Genomic DNA, 21,085 nt, shown 5'->3' with positions numbered 1-21,085 from the left:
AGTTTTTGATGTAGTGTTCCATGATTCATTGTTTGTGCATAACACCCAGTGCTCCATGCAGAATGTGCCCTCCTCAATACCCACCACCAGGCTAACCCATCCTCCCACCCCCCTCCCCTCTAGAGCCCTCAGTTTGTTTTTCAGAGTCCATCGTCTCTCATGGTTCGTCTCATCTTGGATACATTATTAACAAGACAATGTTACCTAGTGCTGCAAGCTATGCAGAAATTTCCACTTACAAATGTTGAGAGAATTAAATGAATAACTGAGTCTTTGTTATCAACTCCAGCAGGAGTCTTCAGCAGTACGGTGTGGCTGGCTTCTTGTACAAGCTTTTGGAAACCATTAGTGTGCCTCTCTTCCCAAGTCCAAGTTCAGTGACATCACAAGGGTAGATCCGATCTATAGAGTGCTATAAATTAGGGTTCCCCCCTCCAGTTGTTACACATTTACTCATGTAAATGAGTAGGACAACACTACTCATTAGCCTTTGACTTCTCTTGCACTTTTTTTTCCTTCTTTTTTCTTTAAGAGTTAAAGTGAAGTTAATTGGAATCTTAATCATCCAAATCTTAGAATTTCTTCTCAATGTTAATATGCAAAAAACATCCAGGGAGTTTTTTAAAACACAGATTTTGGGTTCTCATCCCTGGAAGGCCTGGTACTCTCGTTCTGGGATGGACTCAAGATTTTGCATCCAAGTAAGTTGCAAGCTGGTGATGTTGCCAGGCTGAGGACACACTTTGAGTAGCACAGTATTTCTTTTTAACAATTCTGCGTTTTCCCTGAAAAATGTTCCTCGGTGCAAGCTGTGTGCACATTTCAGAGAACTAGGCAGGAGGGAAGATGATTTTCAGGTGATGAAAAGATAGTATTTACCGGGAGGGTTTCTCTTTAGATTTTATGTTTGACACTTAAAATCTTTGATTCTGTGGAGAAAGAACCAGGAAGTTGCGGAGACTGTACTTTACTGGCTCCTCCACAGGATTGGGAAGTGAATAGAAAGAGGGAAGAACTTTTAACACTACATCCCCAGGCCCAGGCAAGGTGATTGTTCTCATTCCACACACCTTTTATTTTTCCCTTGGGAAGCCTCCAGTCTTTCCTGCTCTGGAAATACAAAGGACTTTTTTCTTTTTTTACTTGGTGTGATTAATTTTTTTATTTTAAAACTCCTTCTAATATTATAAAGGTATCAAAAATTAAGAAAACTTAGAACAGTATTGTTGGGGAGGGAAAATTTCCCTTTACCCTTCAAAGATTCTTCTGGTTGGCCTCAGAATTAAATTGACATGAGACTGATTAACGGGAGATAATCAAATTTAACTTTGTACAAACAGGAACCCCACATACATAAGAGGTTCTAAAGACAGAAAGGCAAAATAAGGTATATATGCCATCCTGAGCTAAGGAATGGGTTGGGGGCCGGAGGCTCAAAGGGGAGGAGGGTGATTCACAGAGCAATAAGAAGACAGGTGTTGGGTAATTAGAAGTTTGCTCTGCCATATAGATGGTTGGGTCAATTAGATAAAATTCATCTCTGGTAAGAACTCTCATTCTGGGAAAAACCTCCAGTTTAAGTTCTTCTAGGTAGATAAAGGGGGAGCAAAAATTTCTCGTGAGCCCACTGGGTCTTGATTTCAGCTCCAAATAGTCACCTGCCAAAATGACACACTTTTGAGGACACTTGTTCTGACCCCTTCAGTATAAATCATACTTCCACCACTCAGAATTAACCACTGATAATATTTTGGTCAATTTCTTCCAATATTTTTTTCTTTGCATGTGTTTTGTGCTAATTGGGATCATTGTGTCCATAGAATTTTGCATTCTCCTGCTTTTTTCTCTTAACATCATACCATCATAATTTCTGGGTTTTCGTCAATTAAAAAACATATAATCATGATATGATATTGTGTAGATATGGTCTGCTTAATTATCTCCCCATTGTATTTTCAGAGTGTTTTTTATTTACCACTGTCATAAATAACACTACCATGAGACTGTTTGGACACACATCTTAAGGACAAGTGTTTGTTGTTGCTACTGGTAATGCTGTTATTTCATACAGAAAAGAGAGGTGGAGGAGGGACAAGCATGATGCAGGCATGGGGGAGAAAAATCTTTTCTTTACCCTTTTAGATTCTTTAGCTGATCTACTAATTACATGGACATAAGGAAGATTAACAAGGGAAAAACGAATTTAATTTTGTGCATACGTGAAACTAAACCGACATGAGAGGCTCTAAGACAGTCAGGCAATTGAGGCTTCTGTGCCATCCTGAGCTAAGACTAATGAAACAGTGGTCTGGGGCTTCAAAAAAGAGGAAGACAATTCACAGAAAGATGAGAAGAGTGAATGTTTGGTAAACAAATGTTTGTCATACCAGGCAGAAATAGTGGGACCCACAGCGGAATTTAAACAAACCATTCCTGCTCATCTCCCCCTGGCTTACCTTACTCTTGGTAATTATCTCTGGTGACAGCTCTCTTCCTGCACCAAGCCCTGTATCTAAATTCTTAGAGGCAGTTAAGGGGGAAGTAAAAGGCTCTTCTCGAGTCTTTTGGGTCTTGTAGGTCTTCAGTTCAGAATAATTCACGTGCCAACGTGGAACATTTTGGGGAGGCTTGTTCTGGACTCCTTCACAAGGATAACATTTCTCTATTTTCTTCTCATAATCCCCAGTGAAGCAGTAGCACGAAGGAGAAAATGTGAGGACATATGATTCCCAGTTTAATTGACTCTCTTGAGAGCAAACAGAATCTCTTCTGCTGAATCATTATTTCCAGACAAGAAACTTCAAACAGATCAATAACTGTATTGTGTGGCTGAGCATCATTTTTGACAACTCAGTGCATTTGGTGTGCCGATTGCTGCATTCACTCAATGAATGAGTTTAGGATCTACTGTGTGTCAGGAGATGGAGACATAAATATAAAACGCCTGCTCTCAAAGCACTACCGATCTACAGGGAAGACACCCACGTTAACTGAAAATTACAGCGTCCTGTGAAAAGCCAGGATAGAGGGTTTATTAGAAACTTAGAAAAGGAGCACCCAAAAGTAGGGGTGAGAGAGAAGAATCTTCCTAGAAAAGAAGGGGAAGTGTGAGCTGAGCTGTGTGGCTAGATGAGGGAGAGAAGAATGTGGGATATGAATGGGGGCTGGGGGACATGAAGGCCCATGCAAAGGCACAAAGATGTGTGAGGACAGGGTGCTTTCTCTACCGCGGGCAGTGTTTATGTGTTAGCACGTAGCTTAGGCAGCTAGACCCGGAGGTGAGAGACCAAAGCCCTGCCGCCTGAAAAACTGAATTACAGACTTGCCCAGGTGTCAAGCCTGGTCTCCCAAGGCATGCTTGGGAGTTGCTGGGCAGTTAGTTGACTGATGGGATGAAGACTCGTTGGAATTCCTCCTGAGGCAGCTGCAGGGCGAGCTGTGTCTGCGGGGAGGTCGTGACGTGGGACTTTAATTGGATTGGTAGTGCTTAAATTCTTAAGCTGAAGGGGGAGCATAAGGTATTAAAAGCATTTACTTTTATACTTTTTTGAACATTTGAACATTCTATTTCAAAATTTATTTTCAATATTTCTATAAAAGATCAAATGGTAAAAAGGAACTCCGTACACATGTGTCCTAAAGTTCATGTAACTCTCAAGCACAGATCATCCTTCTGTAGGTGAGATGTAATTATGACATTGAGAGAACTCTTATGATTATGAAATTTTGTAGTCATAGGAGGAGCAATGGTGAGATCAGCATCTGGCTCTGATTTAGCAGTTTTGCACTAAAGATCTGGTCTCTCTCTCTCTCTTTCTCTGTCTGTCGTTAAGGTTCTAAAAGTTATCCACAAGAACTTCCAGCCAGGGGCTATGTTACTTTAAGGAGGCAGACACGTTCAAGGGCAGGGCTTTATTCTCCTTGAAAATGTAGTTCTTGCCCATATAGAGGAGCCATCATCTGGATGGACCAGAATATCCACCATGGATACTTAGAATCCTCTCTGGTAAAAGAAACCAAATTTAAAAAAAAAGAAAAAATATTATGTAAATGGTCAAAGTAAAAACTGCACTGAAGTTGAAGACTTTAGTGAAGACTATTGCAATAGAGGAGGGAGGCCAGAACTCAATCTGAATGAACAGTGCTGAAACAAAGGGGTAGAGGGTTTTTAAGGCTTGGAGTGAGTTCCTCGAAAGTACTGGATGGCCTTAGGCAGTGGTCAGAGGCCATCTGTGTTTACTAATACCCTTCTCATATCTTTCTGACAGGTGGTAAATTTACAACTTGGAGCAAGGTGCCCTCTGAAGTCAGGCTCCCCCGTCCCACAAAAATGGGGAGTGCTACCTTCTTTGATGATTATATTTCAAAAGAATGGCTCCCAGGTCCTTGACAAAATGATCCTAACAAGAGGCTTTTAAAAAGGTTTACGTCTTGAAGGGGAAGAGAAAGAACTTACAATAAGTGTGCTAAAGAAAATACTCTAAAGAAAGGGAGAAGAGGGTCTGAGAATCTGGAAGAATCTATTTAATGTTTAGTCAGTCTGAGGGAAATGTTAGGACTGTCTTGGCCAAAATACACCTCTAAGACAATCCTAGGCAGTGAGTTGGTTGGTTAGAGGGCCTCCTGATATGGCTAATATCCTTTACATATAATTGACTTAATCCCCAGGACTAGTTATTATTGTGTTAATAAAGGAGGAAACTAAGATGTAAGTAGGGTAAGTGACCGGTGGGATGTCAACTAGCTTTTAAGTGAAGGCAGCTCAGTTAGAATGTACGGTGAATGACTCAGGGCCACCACGTCTCATCCAGGCTGGGCATTGTCTCTGTCTGTCCACAGGATGGCTTTGCTGAAGGTTTTCTATTCTCTCTGTCCTCTCTCTGAGAAAGCAGAGTAAACAGTGAGTTTTCCATCCTCAATACTAGCCTGACCTCATATCATCTGGTCTTTATTTGAATTATGTATTGAAGTATAAGATATGTACAAATAGGTGCACAAATCTTAAGTTCGTTTATCTTGAGAGAGAGACTGAATATACAAACAGACAATGGCTGGACCATATATAAAAACAGAACTCAATTGGGGAGTTTGGGCAGCCTGCCCCCCAAAACAACCCCTTTATCTATAATAACAGCCCAGGAAGACAGCCTACTATAAGTCAGTCTTACAAGAAGTCAGATTGTTATCTCTAGTGACCATTCAGGAAGCTAAACAACAACTTTTCTATCGGTCCCCAAGGCCAGGACTTGATAAGTAACCGACAGCTTCTCTATTTTCTGTCCCTGCTTCCAACTTAGGACCAACCAAAGAAAGCCAAATATGCACCCCGAACCAATCACACAGGATGCCCCGCCTTCACTTAGCCCACTTACAGCTTCCCCAATCAGGCACACCTGAAGCCTTCCCCTTGTCCCACCGTAAAGCTCTCCCACTCCTCCGCCTGCCTTTGAGTCTTTGCCAAAATACAAAGGACAGATGCTGACTCTTCCACCATATAGCAAATTCTGAATAAAGAGCATTTGCTTTTCTCATTTGGTTGGTCTTTATTTCCACAGCCTCGATACATGTATGTCTGTGTAATCACCACCCTGATCAAGAAAAGGAAAATATACAGCACCCTAGAAGGCTTCCTGATCCCTTCCCCGATAATACCCAACCACCAACAACCTCACTAACAGCTACTACTCTGACTTCAAACATAATAGATTAGTTTTGCTTGTCCTTGAATGGAATGATATGAAATAAGTGAGATCATACAGTATGTATTCTTATACATGGAATCAAAAGTACGCACTCTTGGGTCTGGCTTATTTTGCCCGATATTTTGTTTATGAGATTCATCCACATTTTGCATATGGCGGTAGCCTTGTCTTTTTTCTTTCTGGGTAGTCCTCCTTTGGATGAGTATACCACAACTTTATTTTTCACTTTACTGTTGATGGATTTGGGTGGCTCTTCATTTCTGGAATTTTATGAATAAAATTGCAAGGACCATTCCTTTTTTGTTGTTGTTATGTTATGCTAATCACCATACATTACATCATTAGTTTTTGATGTAGTGTTCCATGATTCATTGTTTGCGTATAACACCCAGTGCTCCATGCAGTACGTGCCCTCTTTAATACCCATCACCGCGCTAACCCATCCCCCCACCCCCTCCCCTCTAGAACCCTCAGTTTGTTTCTCAGAGTCCATAGTCTCTCATGGTTCATCTCCCCCTCCGATTCCCCCCCCTTCATTTTTCCCTTCCTACTATCTTCTTCTTCTTCTTCTTCTTCTTCTTTTTAACATATAATGTATTATTTGTTTCAGAGGTACAAGTCTATGATTCATCAGTCTTACACAATTCACAGCGCTCACCATAGCACATACCCTCCCCAATGTCTATCACCCAGCCACCCCATCCCTTCCACCCCCCAACACTCCAGCAACCCTCAGTTTGTTTCCTGAGTTTAAGAATTCTGCAAGGACCATTCTTGAATGGTTTTTCACTGTAATCACCACTCATTTCTCTCAGGTATTACTTTGAAGCGGAATACTGAGTCATAGAGTAAGGATGTGTTTAGCTTTAGTAGATACTTTCAAATAGTTTCTCAAGATGACTGTATCAGTTTGCATACATGAGGGCTCAGGTTGCTCCACAACCTTGCTAAAATGGGATATTGTCCAGTCTTTAATGTTTGCCATTCTGGAAGCTGTGTATTATGATCTCATTGTAGTTACATACGTCTTTCTGTTTGGGGGTTTTGAAACAATGTCATAATACCTCAACAGCGATTTCTGCTTAGAGAAGAAATAGCTCTTTTACAGCAGTAACACAGATCTGGGGGCAAGGATTAGATGTAGTATTGATCTCATATTTAAATACTGTTGACCAAGCCTTAATAAGAAATAAGCAACCAAGTCACCTAGCTTGTTTTATTTACTAAAATTCATTTCTACCACTAGTGCCATATATGTGGGGCTAGTGATTTGGAATAATCTCCCCTACTTCCTGGCCTTGCGCAGGTTACCAGTCTTGCTTTAAGTGTTTACCCCTAGTCCTAGAGGGCATTTAAGGTTCGTCCGGTGCTATGGGCTGTAGCTAAGTGCCGGGAACAAAGCCCCAGAGGCAAGTCTCTACAAGTGAAGCTTGGTCTTGCCTCGCTGCGTAAGTCATTAAAGGCAGACATGAATGTCTGTCAGTTTGTGGAACTTGTGGGTCCCCCTTACTCAAAGAGAGATTAAGATGCTGATGACAACTCGAACCAGATTTTCTGGCTGCAGAATGAAGGGCTGGCCTTGGTTATCCCTCAAGTCCTTCCCCTTGAAGCCCCAGGGTCAGCAGCGCGGGGCCCCGGCTTCTGTGCATTACGGCTCTGCCCTTCTCTTTCCAGACTGAGGGCAATGTGTCAACTAAACATTCTGCTGTTCTTTGTCCCAGTCGCATGCAGAAGGGAATCCCCACTTATTTCCTAGGAGGCAGCGCAGCAGAGACCGGACCTTATTATTACACCTGCCCCTACTGCCTCTCTCCTGCTAGACGTGAACCCTAGTTGGGAAGCTCCCCATCCTTATTCTCCTTTGAGTCCTCAGCTCTAGCCTAGTGCCTGGTGTAGAACTGGCAAAATACTGTCAAATGGATGAATGAGAAATCGGGGGCAATTTGTTGGGGGTGGCAAAACCCAGTTCTCTGCTGAGAAGTAAGCAGACGATGATGGCCATACGGTATTATGACAGCAACTCACAGAAAATACACATCCATGGATTTGGAGAAAGCCGGAGATGGTTAGGTGTGCTAAGGGCTTGCGGGGTTAATGCAGAGCTTGCGTGGGGCCCTTTCCCTCCGCCATCCCCTTAGCCTCCAAGGAAGGCTCTGGAAGCACCCTTGTGGAGGCTGAAGTGAAGGCCGTACGGGAGGTTTCTGAAGAGCCTTTGTAACACAATCCCTGCATATCTTTTCAGTCAGAATTGGGATCCTCGGGTCCACTTCCCTGCAAGTCTTCCTGGGCTCACCGTGAGGGGAGGCTGAAAGATGCCCTCCGCTCGAAGCCTGTGCTGCTGGCCCTGCAGGCAAGCTGACCACTGTGCTCACAGCCCCATTTTAACCGCAGCTAATGACCCCCCCCAGGCTCCAGAATCCTCCGTCTCCCGGCGGCAGTGGCCCGGGCGGTCCCGGGCAGTTCTAAAGCTCAAGTGTAAATCTTGGAAGATGACTCATGCCCTCATCTCTTGTCTCAGCATGGTTAGTACCTAAGAGAGCCTCACCCACAGGTCGTCATGCAATGCAAGGACTTGATGGGGCTCCGGAGGAACGCCACGGGCCAGGGCTCAGGTTCTGCCACAAACACTTGCCTTATGCAGCTGGGTGTTCAGGCTGCAGCTGGGTGTTCAGGCTGCAGCTACTCCGGAAATGTCTAGAGCTTGCTCGGGGCATAAAGTGTAACTGGGGTCTTGGTGGAGTCCCAGCTGTTTGTGGGGGTTGCCCTGCCAAAGTCACAGCCCCGGGACACCCCCAAGGCTCCTGAATACCAATGATTGCAGTATCAGCAGTGGGGAAATACACCCCGGGTGGCCGGAACCGTGCTGCCTTCTCAACTCATTCACCGAGATTCCAGGAAATGACAGCTGGTCCCAGAGAGGCGTGTACAAGCACCGTTATGTCAGCCTTGTTGGCAGGGGCAGAAGTACAAGGGACCTTCATGTCCAGTGGCTACATAAACAGACCCAGGTGCAGGGTGGAGCCGTGTGCGACAGTGAAGAAGGAGGTAGAGCTGCATGTACCGACATGGAAATAGCTCTCAGATATATTCAGTTTTTTAAAAAATAGAAGTGTTGGGGCGCCTGGGTGGCTCAGTCGGTTAAGCGGCTGCCTTTGGTTCAGGTCATGATCCTGGTGTCCGGGGATGGAGCCCCGTGTCCTGTCGGGCTCCCTGCTCGGCAGGGAGTCTGCTTCTACCTCTGCCACTCCCGCTGCTTGCACTCTCTCTCTCTCAAATAAATAAATAAAACAGTAGAAGTGTTAGAATGGTGCCATAGCTCACCAAATCTACAAATCTAAGCCAAGTGTCTTCTAAGGATAGACATATGTATATAAATACATAGGAATGGCTCTATCATGAAATACACCAAATCACTAACTATGGGACCTCTCTAGATGAAAGTGGACTAAGGAGAGGATGATCAGGGGGACTTCAGTTTTATCTGTATTGCTTTGATTTTTGTTTTGTTTTGTTTTACAATGAGAATGTTTATATACAGGCCATGTCATTACAGTAATTAAAAAAAAGCACTAATAGGGGCGCCTGGGTGGCTCAGTCGGTTGGGCGGCTGCCTTCGGCTCAGGTCATGATCCCAGGGTCCTGGGATCGAGCCCCACATCAGGCTCCCTGCTCAGCAGAGAACCTGCTTCTCCCTTTCCCTCTGCCTGCCGCTCTGCCTGCTTGAGCTCTCTATCTCTCTGTCAAATAAATAAATTTAAAAAAAAGCACTAATAAATAAAATGCAACAAAGATTCTATTAGAATGCACAAAATGTCTTTTTTTTTTTAAAAGATTTTATTTATTTATTTGAGACAGCGAGAATGAGAGAGAGAGAGCATGAGATGGGGGAGGGTCAGAGGGAGAAGCAGACTCCCTGCCGAGCAGGGAGCCCGATGCGGGACTCGATTCAGGGAACTCCAGGATCATGACCTGAGCCGAAGGCAGTCGCTTAACCGACTGAGCCACCCAGGCGCCCTGCACAAAATGACTTTTTATCCCACATAATGATAGTCCAATCCACCTCACCAGGGTCCAAGGCTTTGGAAGGTGGTATTTTAAAAATATAAACTTTGGGTATGGAGGCAAGTCCTTATTGCTATCGGGTATATCTTTATGTGTATTTAGAGCCCATTAAAGGACATTTGCACAAACCGTTTTTAATACTAAATATGTCACTAAGACGTAGATACTTCCCATCTATGGGACTGCACTAATTGAGAAAGTACCTGGTGGGTACGGGCAGCAGGCATGGGGAAGTAGGCAGCGTCACAGTGTGCTATTGACGAGAGTGCGGATTGGTACAAACTCGTTGAAGGGCACTTAATCATCTAACGAAATTGTAAATACTAATCTCTTTGACCTAGCACTTTCCCTGCCTGGCATTTACCCTACATGAGTGTACAAAAACACATATTAAAAAGCACTCATCACAGCACTGTTTTAAGAGCAAAATCCTAGAACCCTCCGGAATGTTCATAAACTTACGGAGTGGGCACTGATGAGTCAGGGGCAGTAAAGTGGATAAGTGAGGATGGATGTGAGGTGGTACCAGTTAAACCTGGTGACTTCTGCAGTTGGACAGGGGAGGGGCAGTGCTAACCCTGCGTCTCTAACGTGGACAGTAACGTGGATGGTTAGGCACTAATTAAGCTAGGGATAGCATAAGGTGTTTGTGGAGTTATCTGGGTGAAGATATCTAGTACATATAGTTAATTCGGGTCCTTGTGTGGAGAATATGAATCTGTTGGAGGAAGTGTGGGGTGAGGATGGGGGCGGTTGTCAAGAAGAGAACAAGAAGGAATGAGGATTTAAAAGAAGTTGAATGGTGAATAAAAGAATAAAGTAAGAATAAAAGGGTCAGCCAGACTTGTGTGTTCTACAAACTGGAGTTCTAAGACTTGAGAAATTGTGTAATTGAAGTGATTAAGGCTACACAGTTTTAGGTGACTGGAGTATGATTTGAACTTAACACTGCAGGGCAATATTCTTTAAGCCAAAATGCCCTTGTTATCATAATGTGTGATTAGCAAAAAGACTTCCGATGTAATGAGCCAATGTAACAAAATTCCTTGAAAAGTCAGAATTGTCAAATATCAGTGTCTGACAAGTCCCTGTAATATCTGTAAAATGGGAATGAAGTAGTAATATGCATTTACTAATGTAGATATTAATGTATGGACCAAGTGCCATATAAAAAAAAATCTCATTTAGTCCTTGTCAAATCCTTCAAGGTGGTTGACTTCTATCCCCATACTATAGATGGAGAAGTGGAGGCTCAGAAGGATTGAGTGGCTTATCCAAAGCCACAACACTGGTAGGTAAGAGAGCTCTCATAGAAACTCATACCTACAGGCTCTTCAAAATATTTTTCTTGCCATCTTTCTGCCTTTGGGGATAATAGTACCTACCTCTCTACCTCAGAGATTGTCTTCAATTTCAACCTGGAGAATCCTGGGCACCCAGGAATTTGTCTTTTAAAATGGTACCCTAATGATTCTGATGGAGGTAGTCCATGAATTATACACTGGGTAACAGTGTTTTATGTGTTTTGAGGATAATAAACCATGTCATTCTTACTAAATATAATGGTACTTGTTATTATTGATTCTGAGACTTTTCTTGGAAGGGACAGGTCAATTTCAATCTAAAACCCTGAATGAACAGTGTGCGTGTATGTGTGTGTTTACTGCATTTACAGGTGTGCATGGGTTCCGATCTCCTCCTCAGTGCCATCAGGTGTGGCCAGCGCACTGGGTAATAGCCTTACTCATGCAGCTGAATGGCTTTTCTAAGAACCATGTAAGTTACAGGCTTGCTTCCTCCTCATTTCTTAGGCATCAGCAGTAAACGGCTCGGTGTATGTGGCTGGATCCTCTTTTCCCTTTCTTTGTTGCTGATGATCATTACCTTCCCCATCTCCATATGGATGTGCTTGAAGGTAACACCCTGGGAAATAAATTGGGCTCTCTCTGTGAGCTGATGAACCATTAGGACTAAATGCTCTCCCTTAATCTCTTAGATCATTAAGGAGTATGAACGTGCTGTTGTATTCCGACTGGGACGCATCCAAGCTGACAAAGCCAGAGGGCCAGGTAGGACACTGTGGCTGTTCCTGACAAGGATCATGGGCACCTAATACTTAACTGTTGTCACTGAGAAAAATCACAGGAAGCTGGAGCCCTTGCCTGTCTGTACAATGGAAAGAAAGATGTTGTTCCTGTTAGGCAAGTGAACAGGAGTCACCACTAGACCTCTAGTTTGAGAGGCTGGAAATCCAGCCGTTTCCTAGCATTCCCTCTGAGAGAGTCAGTGAATGGGAGCAAAGCGCGGCTCTGTTACATTGGCCGGACGTCCCTTATTATCAAGACCACTAGATGAATGACTGAAGAATGAAGGGAGGGAGTAAATGGCCAAGGTAGATGATTGAGTTACTCTGAGAGAGTATTCCGGGAGCTGGTTTTTGATTCTCACCCTTTGAAAAGAGCTAATGGAAAAGTAAAAGGTAGTTTCTTCTCCTGGCAAGTAGACTAATGGAAATAGAGAGCTAGAAGCTATCGCACAACTCCTTTGGTCAAATGTAGTGTTTCTTTCCATCCTTTTTCTACCTTAGAATGAAGACTGTTCCAAATTCTTCATGTTATAAGAGGATGGGATTTTGGGGGTTGGGGAGCGGACATGGGAAGGTGTTAGGTACTAAAACTCTAGAAGTTAGGTATTGATTTAATTCTCATAACTTCTCTTGGTGTATATGTAGTTGAACAATATGAAATTGCTAATATTTGTTTTTGATTCACAAGCATGACAATTTCATATGATAAATTCTAATATTTTGGAAGGAGAGGCCATCACAAATAGCATCTTACAAGGTACATGAGCAAGAATGGTTATTTGCAATAGTTCTTTAATAACATTTGTTTTTTGCCCTCTGTTATGATGTATTTGAGTAAACACATCCTCTTCCCAACTGGACTGTAAGCTCTCTGCAGGGCAAGGACTTTCTTAGTCACTGTGGTACTGCATGTGTTCTACACTTGGCCATGCACTATGGTAGGCACTCAGATATCTGTTGCATTAAAAAAAAATATGAGAAATTTCAAAAGCAGAAGCTTGTTAAAGAGGCTCAGTCGTTTCAAGTAGTATAATCCTACTTGTCTAATTTCATAAAGGACCTGAGGGGAAAGATGGCAAGAATGACTTATTATGGATATTCTTATGAGTTCGTCCAAATAGAAGCATTAGACTCATCCAACTGAGGTATAACAGACCAAGGTTGACCCCTTCCAGGTCATGTTGCATCTGGTGGGGCCAAGCTTCTAAGTTAGAGTAAAACTGGATTTGAGAGAAGTAGACTAGCCATAACTTGGAGGGCTCTAGAGAAAAGTGGATCTCTTTCAAATGAATTTTCCCAGAAGATTTCACCACTAAATGTCCCAGGATAACTACTCTCCTCATACATGTCTCTGGGGCTAATGAGTTACCTCAGAAAGCCGTAAGAGCTAGAGAGAAACAAGCCAAATTGCTAATGGAAAACCTCTCCACATTTGTAAATTGTAAATTATTCTTTAATAATGAAAGTATTAATAATAAGTGGTGTCACTTCTTGAGCAAGTAATACATATCTGGCACTGTGTTTAGTACTTCTTTTCATTATCATGTTGAATCTGCTTAATCTTCACTACCATCTTCTAGAGATTAACTAACTGAAGCTCAGGAAAGTTATGAGAGTGTTCCCAGGTCACAAGCTAGTAAGGGCGAGGGCTAGGACTTAACCCTCTAGTTTTAGGGGCCACGACCTCAACCAGTGACCTGACACCAAATAAGGAAGTAAATTAAGCAGCAATCCTCACTACAAGTCTCAGGAGAGTTGAGAGACCAAAAGAAAGAAAGCACCTTAGCAGTGTTTTTCTTTGATGTTACCAGCCCTTTGCAAGGTATGCAACTTACAAACCTGTTTCTTCTTTGAAAACGAAAACAACAGCACAAAATCTTTCTGGTGAATGGAAATGGATTGGTGTCTGCATCTTGCTGACATGCTTTGTGGTTCTAACCTTGGTGACTCTTGCTGTAGAGAACATTCACCAGGCTTATGTCAGGGATTCATGCATGGGATCTTCAACTGAATTTTCTTATCCCCCTCCTTCCCCCACCCAGCCCCAAACCCAAATACTTCACAATTCAAAAAGAAGTAAGAGTGTTTATGATTGGAGAATGCCATTATACTTGAACTAGAACACAGCTCTGGAGAAACAGAAAATTGTGAAATACATTGGTTTTAGGGACTCTGAAATCTTGAGAAGATTTTACTTCCACTATTTTTTCAGTGCTATTGAAGATGAATGAGAATGTTGACAGTCATTGATATTTAAGGTAAAAAATCTATTACTTAAATCTTTTGTATGAATATCTTTAATAAGGACACCAATTTCCAAAATATCCTTTTAAATTAATGTCAAATTCAACACTTGGATAGAAGTAGGTTGAGTGTTTTAAAAATAAAATCTAAAAATTAAATGTCAAGGATCTTTAGCTCTTTACCACAAGATTTCAATTTCTAGGGAACCACTTTTCTTTAGTCACTGACTAGTAGGAGGAACTAATTTTCCCCAAAGTTAGAGGTGTGCATATTGAAGGTCCTCTGAGAAGCATTTGTAGTCCCTTGAAAATAATGTATCATATAGTTAGGAGACAATTTGTTGCAGTTAGTTTCAATAGGGTAAAAGTTTCAATAGGGTAAAATTCATATTTTCTCTCTCATAGGTTTGATCCTGGTCCTACCCTGCATAGATGTATTTGTCAAGGTTGATCTCCGAACTGTTACTTGCAACATTCCTCCACAAGAGGTAATGCCGGTTAAAGATATGTCATTAGAAATAAAACCTGTTATCTTCCCTGTTCCATGGACAGTTGATGTTTTACATTGTGTTTTCAAATTATAAGGGACCTGCTTGAGGAGCCCTGGGTAGGTCCTAAAACCACTGGTTTTTGCTTTTCCCATTGAGAATAAAGCCAAGGGCAAGGGCTGGCTTGCTATAAGACTTGGAATGACTCAGAGGGGAAAGTCCCAGGGAAGATAGAGAAAAGATGCAGTTGGCAGAGAAGCTGGGATGGAGAGCAGTAGCCAAGATGCTTGGGAGAGTCAGATAAGTCGTTGTATAAAGGAGCTGAATTTAATTTGGTAGAGGGTAGGGTTTGGTTAGGATATTATCCTTGCTGTCACCTTTCCAGAAGATTTTTTAGTAAAATCTCTATCATTCACTTTTTTGTGTGTGATTGAATGCAACACAGTGGGTGGGTGTAAGGAAAGAGCACAGAACCCACCTGCATTTGGATTTCAAATAATTCTTTTCAGTTCTTAAAGTATTGTAAATAAATATCCAAGGCCAATAACAGGACAATAGAGAAGAGAAACAGAGTTACTAAGAACCGAAACAATTCAGGAAGAGGAAAGAAAATGTGAGTAGGGCCTATAATGTGGGAGGGCAGAGGTGATGAGAGGATTATGAGTTGATGTTAATTTTCTTCTCTCTGGTCCAGGAAACTCAGTCATGACCCAACAATCACATCGCCATGTCACTGGTGGGAATTACAGAGTCCTTACTTTAGGAGTCAGCCTGTGTCATAAGAGAGTTAGAGATGCTTAGTGACCTATCATGGGCCTTTTCTGACCTCATAGTCCACCGTTCTAGAGGGGAGAAGGGAGCTCTAGGTTCTGCTCCTACGGTCCTGCCAGAGAGCTCTCACTGGCCGCAAAGCACCTCGTCTCATTATTCAGAATGATTAATGCAAAACCTCGATGAAAGCGAATAGATTTCTCTTTATGTGAATACAGAGCCCGGTCTCTGGTGACATCTATGTTTTCTAAGAAGCACTGCTGTTCATCAAATCTGATAAAAACTGAAAACCAAAAAGATTTCAGGTATCAGGGAAACAAGTGTTCTATCTCTGTGTAGAAGGTAGAATTCCACAAAGTTTCTACTTGCCACATTTTAAAATAGAAGTGTTTATGCTCCCCATGGCATATCAAGAGCCTCTGCCTGTGGGGTGTAAGACTTCCCCAAGACGAAGATGCAGGGCTGGGTACAGACTACCCATGGATAAGGATTTTGTCACCACCTAGGATGACATTATACTCGAGCCAGGGCAGAGTTTGGGTGATGCTGGCATAAGCTGGCATGAGAATGCTCTCCTCCTGGGGAGAGGGCAAGATCTTAGGCTGGCTGACACTTTGTCAGTCACTGTGACAGTCATAATAAACATGCAATTTTCCCTGTCCTTGCTCTCCAGATCCTCACCAGAGACTCCGTGACTACTCAAGTGGACGGAGTCGTCTATTACAGAATCTATAGTGCTGTCTCAGCGGTGGCTAATGTCAACGATGTCCACCAAGCCACATTTCTGCTGGCTCAGACTACTCTGAGAAACGTCTTAGGGACGCAGACCCTGTCCCAAATTTTAGCTGGCCGGGAAGAGATCGCCCATAGCATCCAGGTAAAGATGCTGAGAACGAATAGCCTGTGTCTTTAGTTCATTTATTTTAATTATCAGTGATGATCAAATATCAGTAGTTCAAAGAATCCCTCTCCCGTGCATGCACGCGCACTCACACTCACACTCACACACACAGAGCTGCTATAAACACTTGGCTTCAGTTTGTGGTTTTATTCCTTTACAATCACAAGGCGTAGATTTAAATATCTGAGCAGGAGAAGGGGAGCTGTAGGAATTTTACACCTTACCCATTTTCTTTGGAATTCAACATATGAGTTAGCATTGTACACATTAGACTTTCTGAAGAGGTTAGCATCATTTTTAATTCAGGTTACTCGAGAAGAAAGGTCACTGTTTCTCAGACAGCCGTGTATTTCTGCATTTCAATGGAATATTAGAACAGGATTCAACCAAGACATCGCAGGCCTGCCATCCCTGGAAAATCTGACATGGTGATAGTAATGGTAATTATCGTGATAGTAATCATAATAAATGAATAAAATCTTTAAAAAAGTAATCATAATTATAACATTGATTGAGGATGTTGCAGGTATCCATCTCAACTCTTGCACACCCCAGTTTATAGATGATTACATTTCTGTGTGGTCCTAAATCAAGAATGTTTTGATTCTGAGCCTCCCTGCTGTATGTTAGGAGGGAATTTCAGCTTTGGTCCTTGGCATCTCTTCCAGTGCTTCATGTGGCACAAAGACCCTAAGGCTTTCTGAGATAGTGTTGGTGCTGTGCAACTCTCTATATCATTTGTAAGAGCCCCATGGGTTTGACAGCTCAGATGTTTCCCCTGCCACAGTCCGGTCACCGGCTTCTTGGGAGGTCTCACCCTCCCAAGTTCTCTAGAAATCGTGGAAAGGCAAGCAATCGCTTGCCATTTGGTAGTGGGGATCTCTGCCCCTGGCCTCGGAGGGAACTAGCCGTCTGGTCTCACTCTTTCACAAGGCATTCTTTTTCACCCCTCCCTCTGCAGGATAACCAACAGGACATCCTCGGTGGTCTTCAGTTTTACCAAAGGACAAGCATATCTTCGATTTTAGGCTATGGTGCTCTCAAAAAAATATGCCTGGCTACCTGTTTAAAACTGGCTACAGGACAGAGGTTCACTAGGGCAAGGCACAGAGTATCTCAACAAGTACCCAATAGTATTTATTGAGTTACTGTGAGGCATTGGTAGATCTCTTACATGTATTATCTCCAAATCTCATGAAAATCCTGAAAGGAAACCTTTATAGGTGAGAAAACGAAGAATCAGAGAGGTTAAGGAACTGGCCCAGTGATTCACGGCTGCAAATGGCAGAGCCAGGACAAAATCCAGGAGTATCTGAGAAGCCCATGCATTGCTGCCCCCTTAATGTCAATGACAAGAAAATGTGGGGTATTTGCTCAACTCTAGAGGGATGGCATATACTTCATTAGGAATAGTTTGGGGGTGAATCCTGATACCTCCTGAAAGATCTGTCACGTTCTCCTTCTGAATCCTTCCCGGGATTCCCTTCAATTCCTGGGAGTGATCAGTAAGAACTCCCGTTCCTTTCCCCAGTTGTCTCACTCCAAATGCTGTGAAGACAAAGGGAGAAGAAGAAGAGGAATTTCTCTTGCAGATATGAAGCACATCAGAACCTTACATCCCCTGTCTTCTGACCAATGCCCTTTCTTTTGATCTGGAAACAGACCTTACTCGATGATGCTACCGAGCTGTGGGGGATCCGGGTGGCCCGGGTGGAAATCAAAGATGTCCGGATTCCGGTGCAGCTACAGAGGTCCATGGCGGCGGAAGCTGAGGCCACCCGGGAAGCCAGGGCCAGGGTAAGAGCTACTCCGTCTACACTGGAAGGCAAGATGCCTAGCTTTGGAGCAGATAAAAATAGACCTTGAGTGGAAGATCAGGCCTTCTCAATGATTTCGATAAGAAAAGGGTTTCTTTTTCACAGTTTTTACTGAGAATTTCCTCCTGAATTAAAAGGTAACGGGCAGCTTAGTGTACTTTGAGGAAGTAGGGCAACAGGTCTTGGGACAGGGGCTGCTCAGCAACACGCCCAGTGACTTAGCAAGGTGGGTCCCAGGTCTGGCTGCATTTCAGTCCCCTAGAGATAACTCAACATAGCAAATACTAATTCTCAGGCCTCACCTCACACTCGGTGAAGCTGAGTCTCTTGTGGCTCAGGAATCTACGTTTGTATAAAGCTAGTAATTCTGCTTTTTTTTGGAGGGCGCTTTGGCACAGAGCGCGTGAGTGGCCGCGGCTGGGGCAACCGAGGTGCAAATCCGTCTTGGGCAGGAGAGAACTAGAAGGGGAGCCAGCACTTAAGAGAGCCTTCCAGTGGGTGTTCTGAGACCCGCACTTGCTGCTCCTGGTAATCAAGAGCAGAGAGAACTTGAAACAGTCCTTACATTGTAAGGATGAGGCTAAACTGGCAACAGAATAAAAGGAAAAAACATCTCCTAGGATAAGTAAGGACAACAGAGAGAAGCCAGGCGGAGGCCTTGAATTTCAAACTTCTCTGGAGGCTAACGCAGGGGATGGGGGGACTCCGGGGTGATCAGCCTGCATCACTCAGGCGCGAACCGCCCAGGATTTGTTGGGGTTAAAGACGGTGCTTTCATTTTGTTTGCAAAGGAAATCTATGGACTCATAATTTGTAAAAATATCTCCCCGCTTCCTGCAACCTCCTCAAATTCCCCTAATCACATTAGGATGTGAAACTCTCACCCTCGCCAAAGCAGTAACTCCATGAAACCCACAGGCAGGCAGGCATCGATCGGGACGCAGCCAGAAAAAGAGATCCTTAGTCACCGTTGTAAGCCTTTCTTTCTGAGCTCTTTTATTTCTGCCATTTCAGGTCCTTGCAGCGGAAGGAGAAATGAATGCTTCCAAATCTCTGAAGTCAGCCTCCATGGTGCTGACCGAGTCCCCCATAGCCCTGCAGCTGCGTTACCTGCAAACCCTAACCACCGTGGCCTCAGAGAAGAATTCCACCATCGTGTTCCCTCTGCCCATGAGTATCCTGGAGGGCATTGGTGGTGTCAGCTACAATAACCACCAGAAGGTTCCGAACAGAGCCTGAGGTCTTCCTGCTTTCTGTCTCTGGAAAACCCAGCACTTAGAAGTGCTGAGAGTTGCAACATTACTGAAACAGAGGGACGCTGAAGCTGGAGTAGCATTAGCGGGGAAATGCCATAAAGGCTACAGGAAAAAAAAAAAAAAAAAAGAGGGCTGTGTACTACTTTTATTATTCAAGAGCATAAACTACTGTGCATTATCCTTTTTAGTCTGTTAGCAGGCGTTCCTGACTTGAGGCAGGAACTTTCTTGCAGTAGGGGGAGGAAATCTTTGGGTGACCGTGACTAAGATTTCAGCATTATTTTTGAATGGTTTTAAGAAGCTCTCTAGATAATTTATAAAGTAACATAAACCTCCTATTTATACTAGATATTTGCTTTTTATAATTCCACAGTAACAATTTGCTAAATCTCCAATAATTACAATAAGCCCTCTACCCCCCGCCCCCCGCCCCCAGTATTTGAAATTCTGATTGATTTTAATGTGAAAGTCTGAAGAGGCACCTAGGCTGCAGGCTGCAAACTCATCACCAACCCCCAGGGCAGACTGCTTCCCACTCTCTTGCCGCCCAGCCCCCTGCCTGGAACAGTGGCCAATGCTCAGCCTCCCTGCACCTTCGTCAGCGGCTGGGACAGGGCACAGCGCTTACAAGTGAGAATGATGCTTATAACAGGTTCTGTTGGTTGGAATCACTGGGGAACATCATCCTGTGGACTTCATGTTTTCACCCCATTATTAGTCCCAAGAGCCACCAGTAGTCAAGAATTGTTTGTAAACACTATTCACCCCCTCCGAAGAAACCCCGAACTGTTCAAAATAAAGAAGCCATAGAATAGAATATAGATGTGGTGTATTTTAAAAATTGCTTTGTCAGAGATTCTTTTGTTGCCATGGTACAATTTTCTTTTGAGTTCTATTTTGAGCAAAGGGCTAGGATTTTTTGTTACCGTTTATTGAATATCGGCTATGTGTTAACACCATGCTCAGCCCTTTATGGATGCCAAGAAGTATCTTTATTTTGCAGATGAGAAAGTGATGTCAAGAGGTTGAATAACTTGCCCAAGATCCTGCAGCTAGTTTTGGGTTAGGATTTAAAACAAGGTCTGACTCCAAAGTCCTTGCTCTTAAACATCACCGAGGTTTACTTGGGGCAGGTGGGAGGGGGCGGGGATAGAGCCCTCCCATTCTATTTTTGCCTTTCAGGTTCTGGAAGTGTGGGGACCCACTATAGTTTTTCATTGTGTCCAGGACTGTGAGAGCATGCACACACACGTGCACACGCTCCCCACCCATCTCATGCTCCTTTTCACACTGCACATGTACTTCCTATATAATCCCCCACCCTCCCATTCCCCCCGCCACACACCCCCAGCTCTGCTCACATCCCCTCCATATGCTCCCCTCACACACATCCTGTATAGGATGTATAGATATTAGTTGTATATAAATGTAAAACAGGGATCGCATTCTGCCTTTGTTTTTTTTTGTTTTGTTTTAAAGACTTTTTTTATTTATTTGTCAGAGAGAGAGGGAAAGTGTGAGTGAGCAAAAAGCAGGGGGAGCGGAAGGCAGAAGGAGAAGCAGGCTCCTGGAGCGCAAGGAGCCCAATGCAGGACTCGAACCCAGGACCCTGGGATCATGACCTGAGCCAAAGGCAGACGCTTAATTGACTGAGCCACCCAGGCATCCCTGCCTTTGGTTTTGTAACCTGCTTTTTTTCATGAAACCGTATCATACTTGATATGAGTTCTGGACAATTCACAGTTAATAAATTTTTCAG

At 43.4% G+C, this 21,085-nt stretch overlaps 1 protein-coding gene across 1 annotated transcript in view; it reads left to right on the top strand.

Annotated features, from left to right (window-relative positions):
• STOML3 (stomatin like 3) overlaps positions 1 to 20,143 on the top strand; it is a 22,581-nt gene extending 2,438 nt beyond the window's left edge. The window contains exons 2-7 of the mRNA XM_081814857.1: positions 11,576 to 11,679; positions 11,761 to 11,833; positions 14,499 to 14,581; positions 16,026 to 16,229; positions 17,916 to 18,050; positions 19,085 to 20,143. Of these exons, the coding sequence (XP_081670983.1) occupies positions 11,576 to 11,679; positions 11,761 to 11,833; positions 14,499 to 14,581; positions 16,026 to 16,229; positions 17,916 to 18,050; positions 19,085 to 19,309 (824 nt within the window). The 3' untranslated portion in view covers positions 19,310 to 20,143. The remainder of the gene's footprint in view (positions 1 to 11,575; positions 11,680 to 11,760; positions 11,834 to 14,498; positions 14,582 to 16,025; positions 16,230 to 17,915; positions 18,051 to 19,084) is intronic.
• The last annotated feature ends 942 nt before the right edge of the window (positions 20,144 to 21,085 follow it).

Source organism: Leptonychotes weddellii, chromosome 3, assembly GCF_054177405.1.
Source record: "Leptonychotes weddellii isolate Sample4059 chromosome 3, ASM5417740v2, whole genome shotgun sequence".
NCBI lineage: Eukaryota > Metazoa > Chordata > Mammalia > Carnivora > Phocidae > Leptonychotes > Leptonychotes weddellii.
The sequence above is the reverse complement of the archived record's forward strand: the minus strand, read 5'-3'. Positions and strand labels throughout refer to the sequence as shown.